Source organism: Atta colombica, unplaced genomic scaffold (assembly GCF_001594045.1).
Source record: "Atta colombica isolate Treedump-2 unplaced genomic scaffold, Acol1.0 scaffold200, whole genome shotgun sequence".
Classification (NCBI taxonomy): domain Eukaryota; kingdom Metazoa; phylum Arthropoda; class Insecta; order Hymenoptera; family Formicidae; genus Atta; species Atta colombica.
In genome coordinates, this window is record NW_017259295.1 from 1,576,111 (window position 1) to 1,589,271 (window position 13,161).

The 13,161-nt window shown below is 33.1% G+C and overlaps 2 protein-coding genes across 2 annotated transcripts in view; one reads left to right on the top strand and one right to left on the bottom strand.

Annotated features, from left to right (window-relative positions):
- The window catches only part of LOC108687195, a 16,130-nt gene extending 8,097 nt beyond the window's left edge, over positions 1-8,033 (top strand). Inside the window, 8 exon segments of the mRNA XM_018192857.1 lie at positions 4,586-4,757; positions 4,983-5,393; positions 5,651-5,876; positions 5,954-6,348; positions 6,465-6,566; positions 6,855-6,952; positions 7,039-7,219; positions 7,328-8,033. Coding sequence (XP_018048346.1) covers positions 4,586-4,757; positions 4,983-5,393; positions 5,651-5,876; positions 5,954-6,348; positions 6,465-6,566; positions 6,855-6,952; positions 7,039-7,219; positions 7,328-7,432 — 1,690 coding nt within the window. The 3' untranslated portion in view covers positions 7,433-8,033.
- A 4,475-nt stretch (positions 8,034-12,508) lies between these two features.
- Positions 12,509-13,161, bottom strand: part of LOC108687172 — a 1,751-nt gene continuing 1,098 nt past the window's right edge. Inside the window, exons 3-4 of the mRNA XM_018192794.1 lie at positions 12,827-13,054; positions 12,509-12,717 (exon numbers count right to left, since the gene is read on the bottom strand). Of these exons, the coding sequence (XP_018048283.1) occupies positions 12,509-12,717; positions 12,827-13,054 (437 nt within the window). The remainder of the gene's footprint in view (positions 12,718-12,826; positions 13,055-13,161) is intronic.

Genomic DNA, 13,161 nt, shown 5'->3' on the forward strand with positions numbered 1-13,161 from the left:
TTATATAAAGAACATTATGAAGAAATTCGATTATTTCGCCTGCTAAGCAACCTGTGCCCTTTAATTAGCAATCAGGATTTCCCAAACTTGAAATGCGAATATGGGTTGAATTTTTTTGATGTATATTTTTACAAGATCTAGTGGCATATTAAAATAATGAAATTTATTAATGTATTTTTACCCGTTTAAACAAGCTTTCGTTTCAATTGTTTTTAAATGATTAAAATCGAAATTATCCTTAAATTAATGTAGCAAAAAAATTTAACGGTTTTCTTCTAATCATAAAAATTTGAATGAAATAAATGTTTATATTGAGGACTATTATATATATCTCAAAAGTTTGGGAAACCTTAGATACGAAGATTAACGAAGATTAGATGTGATTAGAGAAACTATGTGCTCTATTTTCATCAACTTCTTTAAATGTGATTGTCAAGATCATCGTTAATTTTTATTTCGCGGATTGTTTGTAACGAGCATTTGTAGAACTTTACATTAGTGATTAGCCTCTCTTGAAAAATAAATTTTTCTATTGAGAAAATTGAGAAAAGATGGCGCGAAGAGAGACAAGAGATGCAAACTTTTTGTGTAAATTTGTTATAATACGTGAAATGTAGATTTCATTTGAAGAGATGCTTATTTCTCGAGAAAATGTGGAGAAAATAATTTAAAAAGAGAGAACAAGTAAAAAAAATTTGTAAGAATGGCATCGCCCATATATAGACAGTAGAATTGCTTGTACGAATTTCTTTTGAGGGACGCTGGATCGTTGCCTTCATCGAAATACTCGATTCGAAGCTGGTCTTTGGTTGAAAAGAAGGGCTCTCTCTTCGAAGAAAATTATTTTATCTGACTTAGTTGCCTGTCACTTATATACGCGCGCGTGCAGCGCCGTAACTAGCGTTTCTTTTACATATCGCGAATCCAACGGCGTTTTATCAATCGTTCCGCATCACACACAATCTTATCCTTGAGATTTCACTAAAAATATGCATGACGGAATATTGGAATCACGTTCACGTCGAAATCCTTTCACCTTGTATTCGCATAGATCTATATATTCCTAGATCTGCAGATTTCTGATTTTGTAAAATGTCTATAAATTTATAGAATTTAGTTCTACAATTTTGTTTAGATTCTAGAAAAGATTACACAAAAAAAATCAAACATCTTTAATTTCATTTTGTATTCTAGTTACGGCTTTGCAAATTCATAGCTCTCGATTTTCAACGACTTTTAAGATTTTCAACGATACGATGAAAGTTTTATGATAGATATCAGCTGTGTTTTTATGATGAATATTATTAAGATATATAATAAAAATGAGATAAAATGGCTGATCGGACGAACAGTTTCGGCTGGCAATTTTTTTCAGTTGCCGGATCAAGCTGATGTTCTTCGTTAACATTTGTTTAAAACATCCCATTGATGCTCGAAATTAATTAAAAGTTCGAATCTGGTTCGCGCGACACAATTAATTTTCTCATATTTTGTAAAGAAAGAAGATTTTGCCCGATTATCGAGGAAATAAATACGGGGATGTTAAACATATAATATAACAATAGCTTTTACAATGTTTCATTTGTTATTTATCACTACACTCTGAAGAATGGTCATCGTGTTATTATATAGTTTAATTATATTCTCGCGATCGATTATCTAAATGTATAAGTGTATAAGAGAAGTTTTTAGAGAGAAGTTTGTAGAGAAACAACTTGTTTAACTCGATGTCTGAATTAATAATAAATAAAGATACACACTTTTTACCTATGATACACGCTTTCTTTTTATTGGAACAATAAATCTACTATAATAATTCAATATACTAAGAAAAACATAATTACGGTAGCTATAAAGGTGACAATTATACAAATTTTATATTTAAAATTAATATAAAATTAATAAACTATTTTACAGCTGTAATATCTATAAAATAGTAATATTTTATAGATATTACAGCTATAGATATTGCAACCATAAATAATAAACACAGATTAATTAAAAATTTAGTTTTTCTTTCCTTCGATCTTAATATATGTTAATATATTCAGAAAAATATAGTAATATTTTATATTTGTTGCAGGTATGAAACATTATTCATTTATGTATACATTAATTCTACATATAAAAACTTGTGTAGTTGTTACTTTTACAATTGTTATCACTATGTCTTTTTTCTGAGTGCAAGATACTAACAAAAAGAAAAGAAAGAAAACCAAATTGTTTATGAATAGTTACTATTTAAAAGCACAAAAGAAATAAACGGGACAAAAGAAATAAGCGGGACATACGAAACAATCTAGACAAAAGAAACAAGCATTACTTATACTTGACAAAAGTAAGGAGGAAAGTGAGACTTCCTTGTAACGCAACGGTTCTTTAAGTGCGTGACCCAGAGTAGTTAAATGAATCGTTCTAACTTACAACACACTCACATATCCGGAGGATACCTCCAGCATTCGTCGCACGTCGCCAATACGTGATGGTCTTCGGCGATAAGCGATTATCGGAGTGAATCAGCGCATTGAAAATGGAGAACGACACGGCACCTTTTTCCAGCTGAGCGCCCGCGCTGAATCGCATGCACCAGGAAGCGACGGAGAAGTGCAGAGTCTCCGTTGACAGGTAGATAGGTAGGTACACGCACACATTGCGCAGCATCTTCTCTCCACCCGGAATGGAAAACGCGTTCGAGCTCGTCAGCGCGAGTTAATCGACGGAGATTTAACGAATTGTCACGTTCGCAAATTGCGCGATTCTGTCCGCGATACGCGGAACGTAAGTCAACAGTCGCGTGTCATTCGCCGTTCAAGATCACAATTGTGCTGTACGTGACAGTTAAGAAAATTAAAGAGAGACCATCTCAATAAGTAGAAGTCAGATACTTTATCAAAGAATTCCTTTTTTCCACATTGTAGGTACTCCAGAGCTTTTTAATTTACTACGCTATAATTTTCACTGTATTTCATTTCATTTTACTTTAGCTCGATTTTACTTTTATAGTTATACAATTTTCTCTTGCATCTCGTTTACTCATCATCTGTCATAACTAGTTTTCTCTTAATTTCAATATATTTTATGTACTTGCATCGTTACATCTGTAATATCAAATTATACTTCATTTGAGTTATTTTTAATAATTTCTATAGATCGCCTCTGTTTTTATGCCGTTAATTAACTTAATGTAATAGAGTCAAACAATTTAACTGAAGAAAATATATTAAATTGGACTCAAATTTAGTTTATTATTTATTGTTGGTGCAGGTGTCAATATGGACATTGTTTGCTTTAATAAATAACCAGAAATGGATTGATTTTGACATGGAAATTACAAATAACAAAACATTATTTAAAACAAAGGATTGAACTACCATTATTTCTTTGATAACTAATAATGTAGAAGTTTGTATTTTGTTTTAGAATTTTTAATAAATACTTTATTTATCTATATGTAAGGAAAAAAAATATTTTTCTTAAGTAAATGTATTGTTTTCAATCAATTTTTCCGATTAGATATTTAAAAATGTTCTGTTCCTTTAGAAAGCATCTCTCGAATATATGAATTTGTGAATTTGTTTTAATTATGCTAAAATAATGCGAAATAGCGGTTCTGCGCAGACTAATCACCGCACGATGCAGCCTGAGGCACGTGCGCGTCATATCTCATATTACGTCAAGCGACACGCGTTCATTCAAACAAGCGTGTCGCGTCGAGAGATGAATCACGGAATCAGGCAGGCAGATGAGCGGAAGCGCATCTCGTACGAGCGCCCAGAGTCGGAAGACTTCGCCATGTTCCTCCGCGTTCAAATGTGTCGGAATCATTCAGTTACAGACGATTAGTAAATAAATGTTTTTCTCTTATTCCATGAAAATATTTTCTTGAGTTCCTAGCTACAACAGGTTTCGATTCGATGCCGAGTTATTAGATTTTAAGATTAAAAAGCAAACGTCTTCGAATTAAAAAAAATTAAACTATACGTAAGCACTGCAACGCGTCGCTTGTCCCGCCTTTCGATTGAGTATGGCGGTGGATAGCAAGATGGCATGTCCGGTGTTGACGGCCTCTGGAGCAGGTAGCATGCGCACCGCATCGCCCAGAGATCGGAGCTGTCGAGCCGTGGACTCCGGAGCGTAAGATGGCCGCGGTGACAGATACGAGGAGCTGTCAACTCCGCCCGGGAGCCTAAAGCCTAAAATTCTGTGTCACGCGGCTGATCATTTTCGCTCCACACGTAGCGTAAATCTGCCGCGTTGCGTTGCATCACGCTGTATCGGACCGCATTGCAATGCGCGTATACGAGAGTTTACTCGGGACCGTCATTCAAACAGAAACGCATCCAGGCAATCTGAAAACGCACGTCACTTCGTAACCCGTACGTATAACGCGCGTTAAAACGCTTTGCATTCGCGCGTGCGACCCGATTTATTTTTTCTTTCGCAAACTCTCGGCCGCGCGTCAGTCGATCGTACCGTAGGCGTGTCGACGCGGAGATAATCAAACCAGTTCGAGTCGATCGAACTCCGCCGCCTCGTCGCATTGTAAGAGTGCTTTTTCGCAGGAATAACTTTCGTCAACGTTGAGACTGTTCTCAATCATGGAGGCGATCGTAGAATACAATTATGTGGCACAAGAGGATGATGAGTTGACACTAAAAAAGGGTGATATCATCACTGGAATCAAGATGATGCTTGGAGGATGGTGGGAGGGCACCCTAAGGGACAAGCGTGGCATGTTTCCTGATAACTTTGTTAAGGTATTACGCATTGTCCCTTATGATTTACCATTTATATTCATAGAATCAGTAAACACTAACTAACTTAACGTAATCAATATTATAATTTCTTATTCAACAATGTAAGTTGTAATTGTTATATACAATGTATGGTATATTACATTTATATTGTTGAGTGAGAAATTATATTATTGATGTAATGTTACTGTTAATATTTACTAGATTCTGGAAATATTTAACGTGCAGGTACTGGATCCCTCGGCCACTAGTGGAAGTAACGGCAGCGAGACTATAAGCAGCACAAAATCTGATGAGAGTATAATCTTGAGAAATGGATCTGGTAGACGTTTCTGCAAAGTTCTCTTCAGTTATGATCCTTGTAACGAGGATGAGCTAACTTTAGTGCCACATGACTCCATAGAATTTTTGGGAGAAGTAGAAGAAGGATGGTGGAGAGGACGCCTCAGAGGTAGAATCGGCGTGTTTCCCTCAAACTTTGTTTCTCCCCCTGCTCCTGAAGAACAAGAGAGGCATAAAGAACGAGATAAAAAGGAAATGTGCAGAGTACTCTTTCCTTATGAGGCTGCTAATGAGGACGAACTCACTCTGGTTGAGGGAGATACAATTATCATTTTATCTAAGGACGCGCCAGACAAGGTTTATCCATTTATAATCCATCTATAAATTATAATATTATACATTCATTCACAAGTGCATTATATTCCATAGAATCAAAAATAGAGATCTGATTAATATTAATAAATTCAAACAACACAATATTCAAAATTGAGATATAAGATAAGATCTCTTTAATAACATATCTATTTTAACTTTGTATTGTCTGGAAATTAGCCAACTAGATAATGACTGTAAGTACATAATCAATATATATTATATATGTATAATTTATACAGGGTTGGTGGAAAGGAGAACTGAATGGACAAATAGGTTTGTTTCCTGACAATTTTGTTGAAGTGATTGGTACAAAGAATGAATCCCAGGAACAAGAATCTCAGTGGCACGAAACATCGCTGAGTGCAAAATCAAGTATTAGACATTCCCATCAAGTGAAAAAGGTCGAAAAGGCGCACATCAGAAAAAGTTTGGACACTAGGAATATACATTCAACTAATATATCAGGTGAGATACCAACTATTTGAAGTGATATTCCTATTTTGCATGAATATAACTTGAGATGTAATTCCGTATTTTGCCAGATCATTTCCCCACTATAGACACCGCTAAAAAGGGCCTATCTACATTGTCATCTACCTTAACGTCATCATCATCATCATCATCATTGACAGCTACCGGAAGCGGAAGCGGTGATAAGAAGGCTGGTAGCCATTCGATTATATCGAGTCTGAAACGACTTGTGAGCGACGTAGGGAATAATAACGGTATCAGCAATACAACGAGTACTGCTTCAGAGTGTCGCGAGGAATTGGACGGCGTGGAACGAGGAGAGGGTACTCCGCTTGCGCATTTAACAGCTTCTCGCGCTAAAGCGCCTCGGCGACGTCCACCTTCGTCACAGCATCTACGCCATCACGCTGCTGGAGCCAGTATAAGCGCATCTTCGACGCTGCCAACCGTTTCCAGTACCATTATGGTATAATAATAATGATTTAAAAAAATAATCATTGTTTATTAATTATTAGTATTTATTATTTATTGAATTTTATAAATAAAAATCTGATTAATTTTAATATCTTCTATAACTTGTAGGAAGATAATATGTCTAATGGACGCACCGATTCCACATTGGAACAAATACCTGACGAAGAAACGGATGGGCTTGCTGCTAAAGTGAGAAGAAAAGCACCATGGGTAATATATCACTTTTAGAGATAAAATGAAAAGTATAAATAAAAAATTTAAAGATACATAAAGAAAAAAAAAATATATAAAAATCTATTATAAAAGTTTACATATATTATTAAGCATCAAGATTTGATTTTGATTGAGTGATTTGACTAATTATATTTTCTCTTATTTGTTATTGTTCATTTATCAGTTCACAGTTCCACTCCTTAAAATAAAAGAATGTAAGATAAAAGAATGTAAGCTCGCGTTTATTAATCTTATCATCATAATCAATATCACTGTCTCTTGCAGGTCGAAGAATTAAAGATGAATCAAATGGAAAGGAGAAAAATTGCCACAATCGAGAGAATTGATAAGGTGGAAGTTAAAAAGGAACGAAATTTCCCGCGGTAAATTTTGACTTGTTAATTCTAATTTTTTAAATTCATCATGTGTTTCGCAAATATATAATGTTTATTGTCTTATCGTTTATTAGATTAATGACACAAGGAAACGCTGTGGATTTCGTTAACAAATCGGATACCGATAACGAAGATAACAAACAGAAAGATAAAAGTCCGAGAGCCGAAACAAGTTCTCACGCCGATTATAGTCCTAGTGCATCTGGTCAGCCGGCCTACGTTCCATATGCCCTCTACTACAAATTATTGGAAAGGGTAAATATTCAAATAATTCATACATTATGTATTAAATTTTCATTTTAGTAACGTTGCATGCACGTGATACTGTGGACACGCGATATTAATTTAAATTGCTTCAACAAGGTCACCGTGTTAGAAGAGAAACAAGCGGTACTGCAGGCGACAATAGGACAGCTCTCCGAACAGCTTGTACCTCTTCTCGCGAACGCATCGATTAATAGTAAATAATACGATGTTAAGAGAAGAAAATCAATAGTATATTCATCTGCCCGTACTGTATTGGTTTCTCATTACGTCAGTAATGAAGAAAGAAACTAATACTGCTGCTAGAATAACGTTTATTGCTATTACTGTTGTTATATACGTACACATACATATTTATTCATTTGGTAGTATTCGTTTATTGTTTGCTCCGTCGATGCAGTATTCATGTTCCGGTTAAAAACGTAACATTCCATACAACATTCTATGCTTGTAAAAGCATTTCTCTTTCATTTGATTTTTCCGATAATTAATTTAACAGATCTCATTCTAACTGCCGGAGTTTTATTATTCTTTTGATAATAGTAACCGATTTATATGCCTGGATATTCAAACGGCTTAAACTCCACAATTTTTATTTCAAATTTACGACACATATCAGAATTACGAGACACAAATCTTCAATGTATATTTGCACATATTACCTAGATTGTTACGACAAAATTTTCCCATTGTCAGTAGCATGAAAAACCTTGCGACGCAACGTAAAGTTCCAAAAAAAGAAAGAAAGAAAAGAAAAAATAGCGCAAGTGTCCTTCCAGATGGGTGCCTGTGCTTTTCTTGTATCAATTTGTATTTTATTCATTGTTTTATGTTACTTACGTATATATTTTTAATAGAATTTAATGAAGGATTGTGCTAATTATCTTAAGGAGACTGCCTGTTTTTAAAGTGTCAAAAAAATAACAATATTCTTTTTGCAAAAACGATTATTGCTATTATATTGCGCATAAAAATTTTTTATTTGCGCAAATATTTTGTAATATTCACTTTTCAAAAAATATTTATAAATTTTTATATTAAAAAATAATATGATTTAATCGGAAAATTGCATGAGGAACAGACATATCTATAGGTATCTGATCTTATCAAATTGTTGATACTGTAGAGCTGAAACAAAATATTTTAAATAAAAAAATCAATGCATATACTAAACCTATTAAAATTTTAAAAATTGCAAATTGATAAAATTATATCATTTAAAAAAAATATATTTTGTTCAATTAAATTATCGAAAAAGTATTTTTCGAAAATTTATTATTTTGTTAAATTAGGTTTAACATAGAAAAAATAGATACAATTTATACGTCAAAAGCTTAAGTTATTATATTGCTTTCTCTACATTGTTAGCAAAACTGAAAAATCTCGTTTAGAAAAAAATTCATATTAGAACATATCTGCTTTTTTTTGTATTTACATAAATATGTTTTTTCAATTGATGATTCTTGGATCATCATATAAAAAAGCTCATTCTATTCATAGAAATCAAACTGTCTGATTTGTCCATTCAAAATTTTACAAAATATTCTTGAATAATTGTTATTTAAAAAAACGAATTAAACAAATTGATTTTTTGACTCTCCAAACCAGGTAGTCCTCGTATTTTATTATCGTAAGCGATAATACGACAAGGATAGTAAAGTACTTAAATTCGTAGTTCGATAGAGCGTAAGAATTATGTGATTCTTTTTTATTCAACGAACGCAGCTGCCTCGCGATAATGTGTGATGATTTGCTGTAGATTTTTTCAGTAATCTGAGTGCCAATGTAAAGCATTTTGTTTATTGCATTTCCCAGATGCCTCATTCAATAGTGATAAGAGATCCTCGTTGATTTTTCACGAGTAATATCACCAAACTACGGACAAATACGACTCGTACAAGTCTAATTCGACGTGTTCGTCGAGCCATTTATTTTCACCCGCTTGTCAAAGCATACTCCGCTGATCGCTCCAAAGTGGAATATCTTTGAAACGGTGCTAATATAACGCGATATGTGATATATCGTAGCGGCACGTGGTAATACTACACATATAGAAATGAGGCACAGCGAGAGAGAACATTTATGAGACATTTATGAACATTTATTCTGTTCTGTCTTAAATATGAAAGTATCACGACAGGACTATATATAACTAAGGATGTAGGCCGCTTTAAACGACAAATTAGCAGCTTTATTCGATACAATTGCAAATCGTGTTGAATATTAAAAACAAAAAAGTTTTTATTTTTTTATGAAATGGGATTTTAAGTAACTATGGTAAACGAGAAGATTATAGATATATGAGAGGAAATAGATATACGAGGTGGTATTTAGTTTTTTATATATCAGTATTTCATAAAATATATTTAATATTTTAACGAACAATAGTAGATTGAAAGCTATTTCCTCGAATCAGATTGACATAAAAGAGACTTTATTTTTATGCAGATACGCATACATTAAATAATATATATATATATTTTATTCTCTCTCCATTAATTTTTAGTAACCATAGTTTCATACTGCGAAATTTGGCAGATTTAGAGAGCAGTATAATTATTATGTTTACTTGATTGATGCTCGAATGTGTATATGTTGATCGAATTATCAATATACTGCACAATATTTAAGATTTGTGCAAAACGAAATATATTTTGGGGCGGCTCAATCACTTAATAATAGCGAGTTTTTGCAGTAACGTCAATCCAGAATGCTGAAGTCACAGTTACCTTTTTCTTAATTAGTTATTAAGAAAAAGATAACCTAATTTTAGCGTTTATTGTATCTGAATAAACGGTATTGCAAAAACTCTCTAATGTCTCGCACATTGTTTTAACTGTATATCTTCATAACTCTAACAAATTTTACAAGGAAAAAATTTATATTTATGTGGAATCTTTCTTCAAATTAATTCCACTGATAACGGTATATATTATATAATTGATTTTCTGAGAAAAAAGTTTCGATGCAATAAAAAGAAAGATTTTAAATGTAAGTTTTTATTTCACGTGTAATCCGTCCTCCAACATTAGAAAGATATCGATATACAATTCATAAGTTGGCTTTATCATCTAGACTATATTATTTGAATATAATACATTTGCGTAATTAAAAACATTTATGTATTATGTAACTGTTTACACATAATTTTTTTCTCCTTTGCTGAGGAAAGATATTACTTTGATACGAATCGATATTATTCATTATAAAGCGTACTTTTATCGACATACATATGCTATTTCGAAAATTTATCGCAAGGCAAGAATAACTCCACGAAGTTAATTGGATAGATGACATAAAATGTAATAGCTTTTACCGAGGGAGGTACCTCTTTATATTTGTAGAGTATCATAGATAATTTTGAAAAGAATTTCTTTTTATAATTTCGTACAGTGTGTTAATTTGTATAATATATATATGTAACACGTTTCATTTTAATACGAATTCAAAGGCAATTGTCTTAATCAATGTCTAACACTGACCATGCTTACAAAAGAAAGTTCAAAATAAACGAGACCACGTTCAGATTCGTCGCTGTAATCACATCTTTTTATACTTTTATATTTCGCTACAGATCAGGTCATTTGAACGTGACAATTTTTACGTGCATATATGTTCACTCATATCGAACTTCGGTTTACGACACCATTATGCACCATCTTGCAAGTGTAATGCGTGACAATAATAGTTTTTAAGCAAGTTCGGAAGAATCTTTGCTATCTTTTTTCTATAATTATGATTTTTAGTAAAATCACTTTACGATCAAGATACGCGGAAGCTCAATTAAAATATTTGATTGCATTTTATGTCTCTCTCTCTCTCTCTCTCTCTCTCTCTCTCTCTCTTTTGAAGACATTTTAGAACAGTTGTCAAGTATCAGTTAGTCATATTTCGCACCTACAGATACATTGTCTTCCCTCTCGTAAATCTCTTGCAATCCAATCATTGTAAACACAATCATTCAACACTTTGACTTTAATGTAATCATTTTGAGAAAAAATAATGTAAATGCGTTAATTAGATTAGGTCTGTACTTACGAATAAGGCCTTTCCGTTCGCCAGTGAACTTCCAGAATTTGTTTGAAACAGGTGTTTCCAGAACCATTGAGAAAATGTTAATCTGTAAATAAAATAATGTTGAATTCTGCGCATCGAATGAAAACATGCGAGAAACGATTGTAACGAAATCTTTATTCTAAAAGTATCGCGTCCCGAATATTATATATCCGAATGTCACAGTGGATCGACAAATTATAGTCGATCGTGTATTAATCGCGATATAATTATCTCTCACACGCTTTCGATTTTATCACTATGTACGGCGCTAGGGTGAATAAGTGATGTTGCCCACGAGGTTGTAAGACTAATGTAATAGCAGACTATATTTCCGATTGTTGTTGTTCGACATAGAATCTTATCGAGATCATTTTTATATCATATTATAACGAGCTCGATGAATATCCTGTCGAAAAGCATCGGACGAATACGACAGCGCATAGTTGTCTGGCTGCATAGTTGCTAAGTGATATCCCTGTAGAAAGCATGCTCTAGAACGTAAGGAATTAACGATCCAAGAGCAAAATGATTTTTAATGTTATTAACGTTAGGCCTATTATGTACATATATATGTATAAGCGCATTGCGATCCGAGTGAGAGTTATATATATATATATATAAATATATTTTCCCCTCCTTTGTCAACATGTCCAATCGTGCATACGTCGAATTAACAATCGTACCTGTAAATAAAGCCATTAGAGAGTAAATCACTCTCTCATATGCAATGCTGGAGTCCTGTAATCCTATATTAAATCTCTATACATATTTAATGTTTGCCTTCATTTTGATTTTATCGCACTCATTGTTAATGCCTATTTCCATCAATTTTAAATTTCAAAATTTCAGTTTAACTTATTCTCCATTTTTTCTTTAATTTTAATAATTAGAAAAAGATGAAGAGTCATTAATTGAGTCGAGATTAATTTATATTGGTAACGGGCATAAGTGAAACCCAAGCAAACTTCATCAAAAAAGAAAAAATATTACAATACGAGCTAGTTAAAATTAATAAAATTTAATATTTAAAATTAAAATAGTAAAAAGATGTTTTAACTGGCTCGTAGCTCTTGTTATTACTGATTTGATTTATTTCAATTGAGCCATTCTATCATAAAATATTATGTCATTCTAATTTCTCGAGTTTGTTTTTATTATATGTATAATTGCTTCTCATGAAATGCATTTGATTATATATTTAATCGTATCATACATAATGACATATTATGTGTGATTCCCATAACGCCGCTTCGAAGTTTCTCGAGACAACGGTGAGATTTCACAAATAAATGGCAGCAATGCGTGACACGGCATCACTTTCCAGAAGGGTGGCGAACTTTTAGCAGACGGATTTGTGAGAGCAACACAACCTTTCGAGTGTGACGGTTGTTCTTCGCCCCATGCTCGATAATCGAAGCAAGATAAGGGTTCACCTGTCAAAAATCATGTATTTTTTTAGTTTTATAAAGAGAAATGTTTGGCATTCGAATTGAAAGATTTTTATCTTGTTGCAAATAAGAAATGTAAATGATAGCAAATTACCGAATTCGTTCTTCCAAATTCTCTCATTCCTTTCGCTGCTAAGACCAATGAATCTGGAAAAATTCTGCGACATTAATTTGCCGAGGCCTTCCGTGCGCTCTTCGCTTATCACATGTGCGAGCGATGCATTTCGTTTCTGGCAGAAATTTCGTGCCTCCGTGTAATTTAGTATTTCGGACGAGAATAGAAACATTCCCGCTTTAGGAATGCATTCCATCGTAGCATTCACTAAAAGTAATCTTCATTAACATGTCATAAGCTTACGTTTCAAAAAATTAATTCAGGCGTCTTGTAAATGTCCTAATGACTGAAGTAATATATGAAGTAATATATAT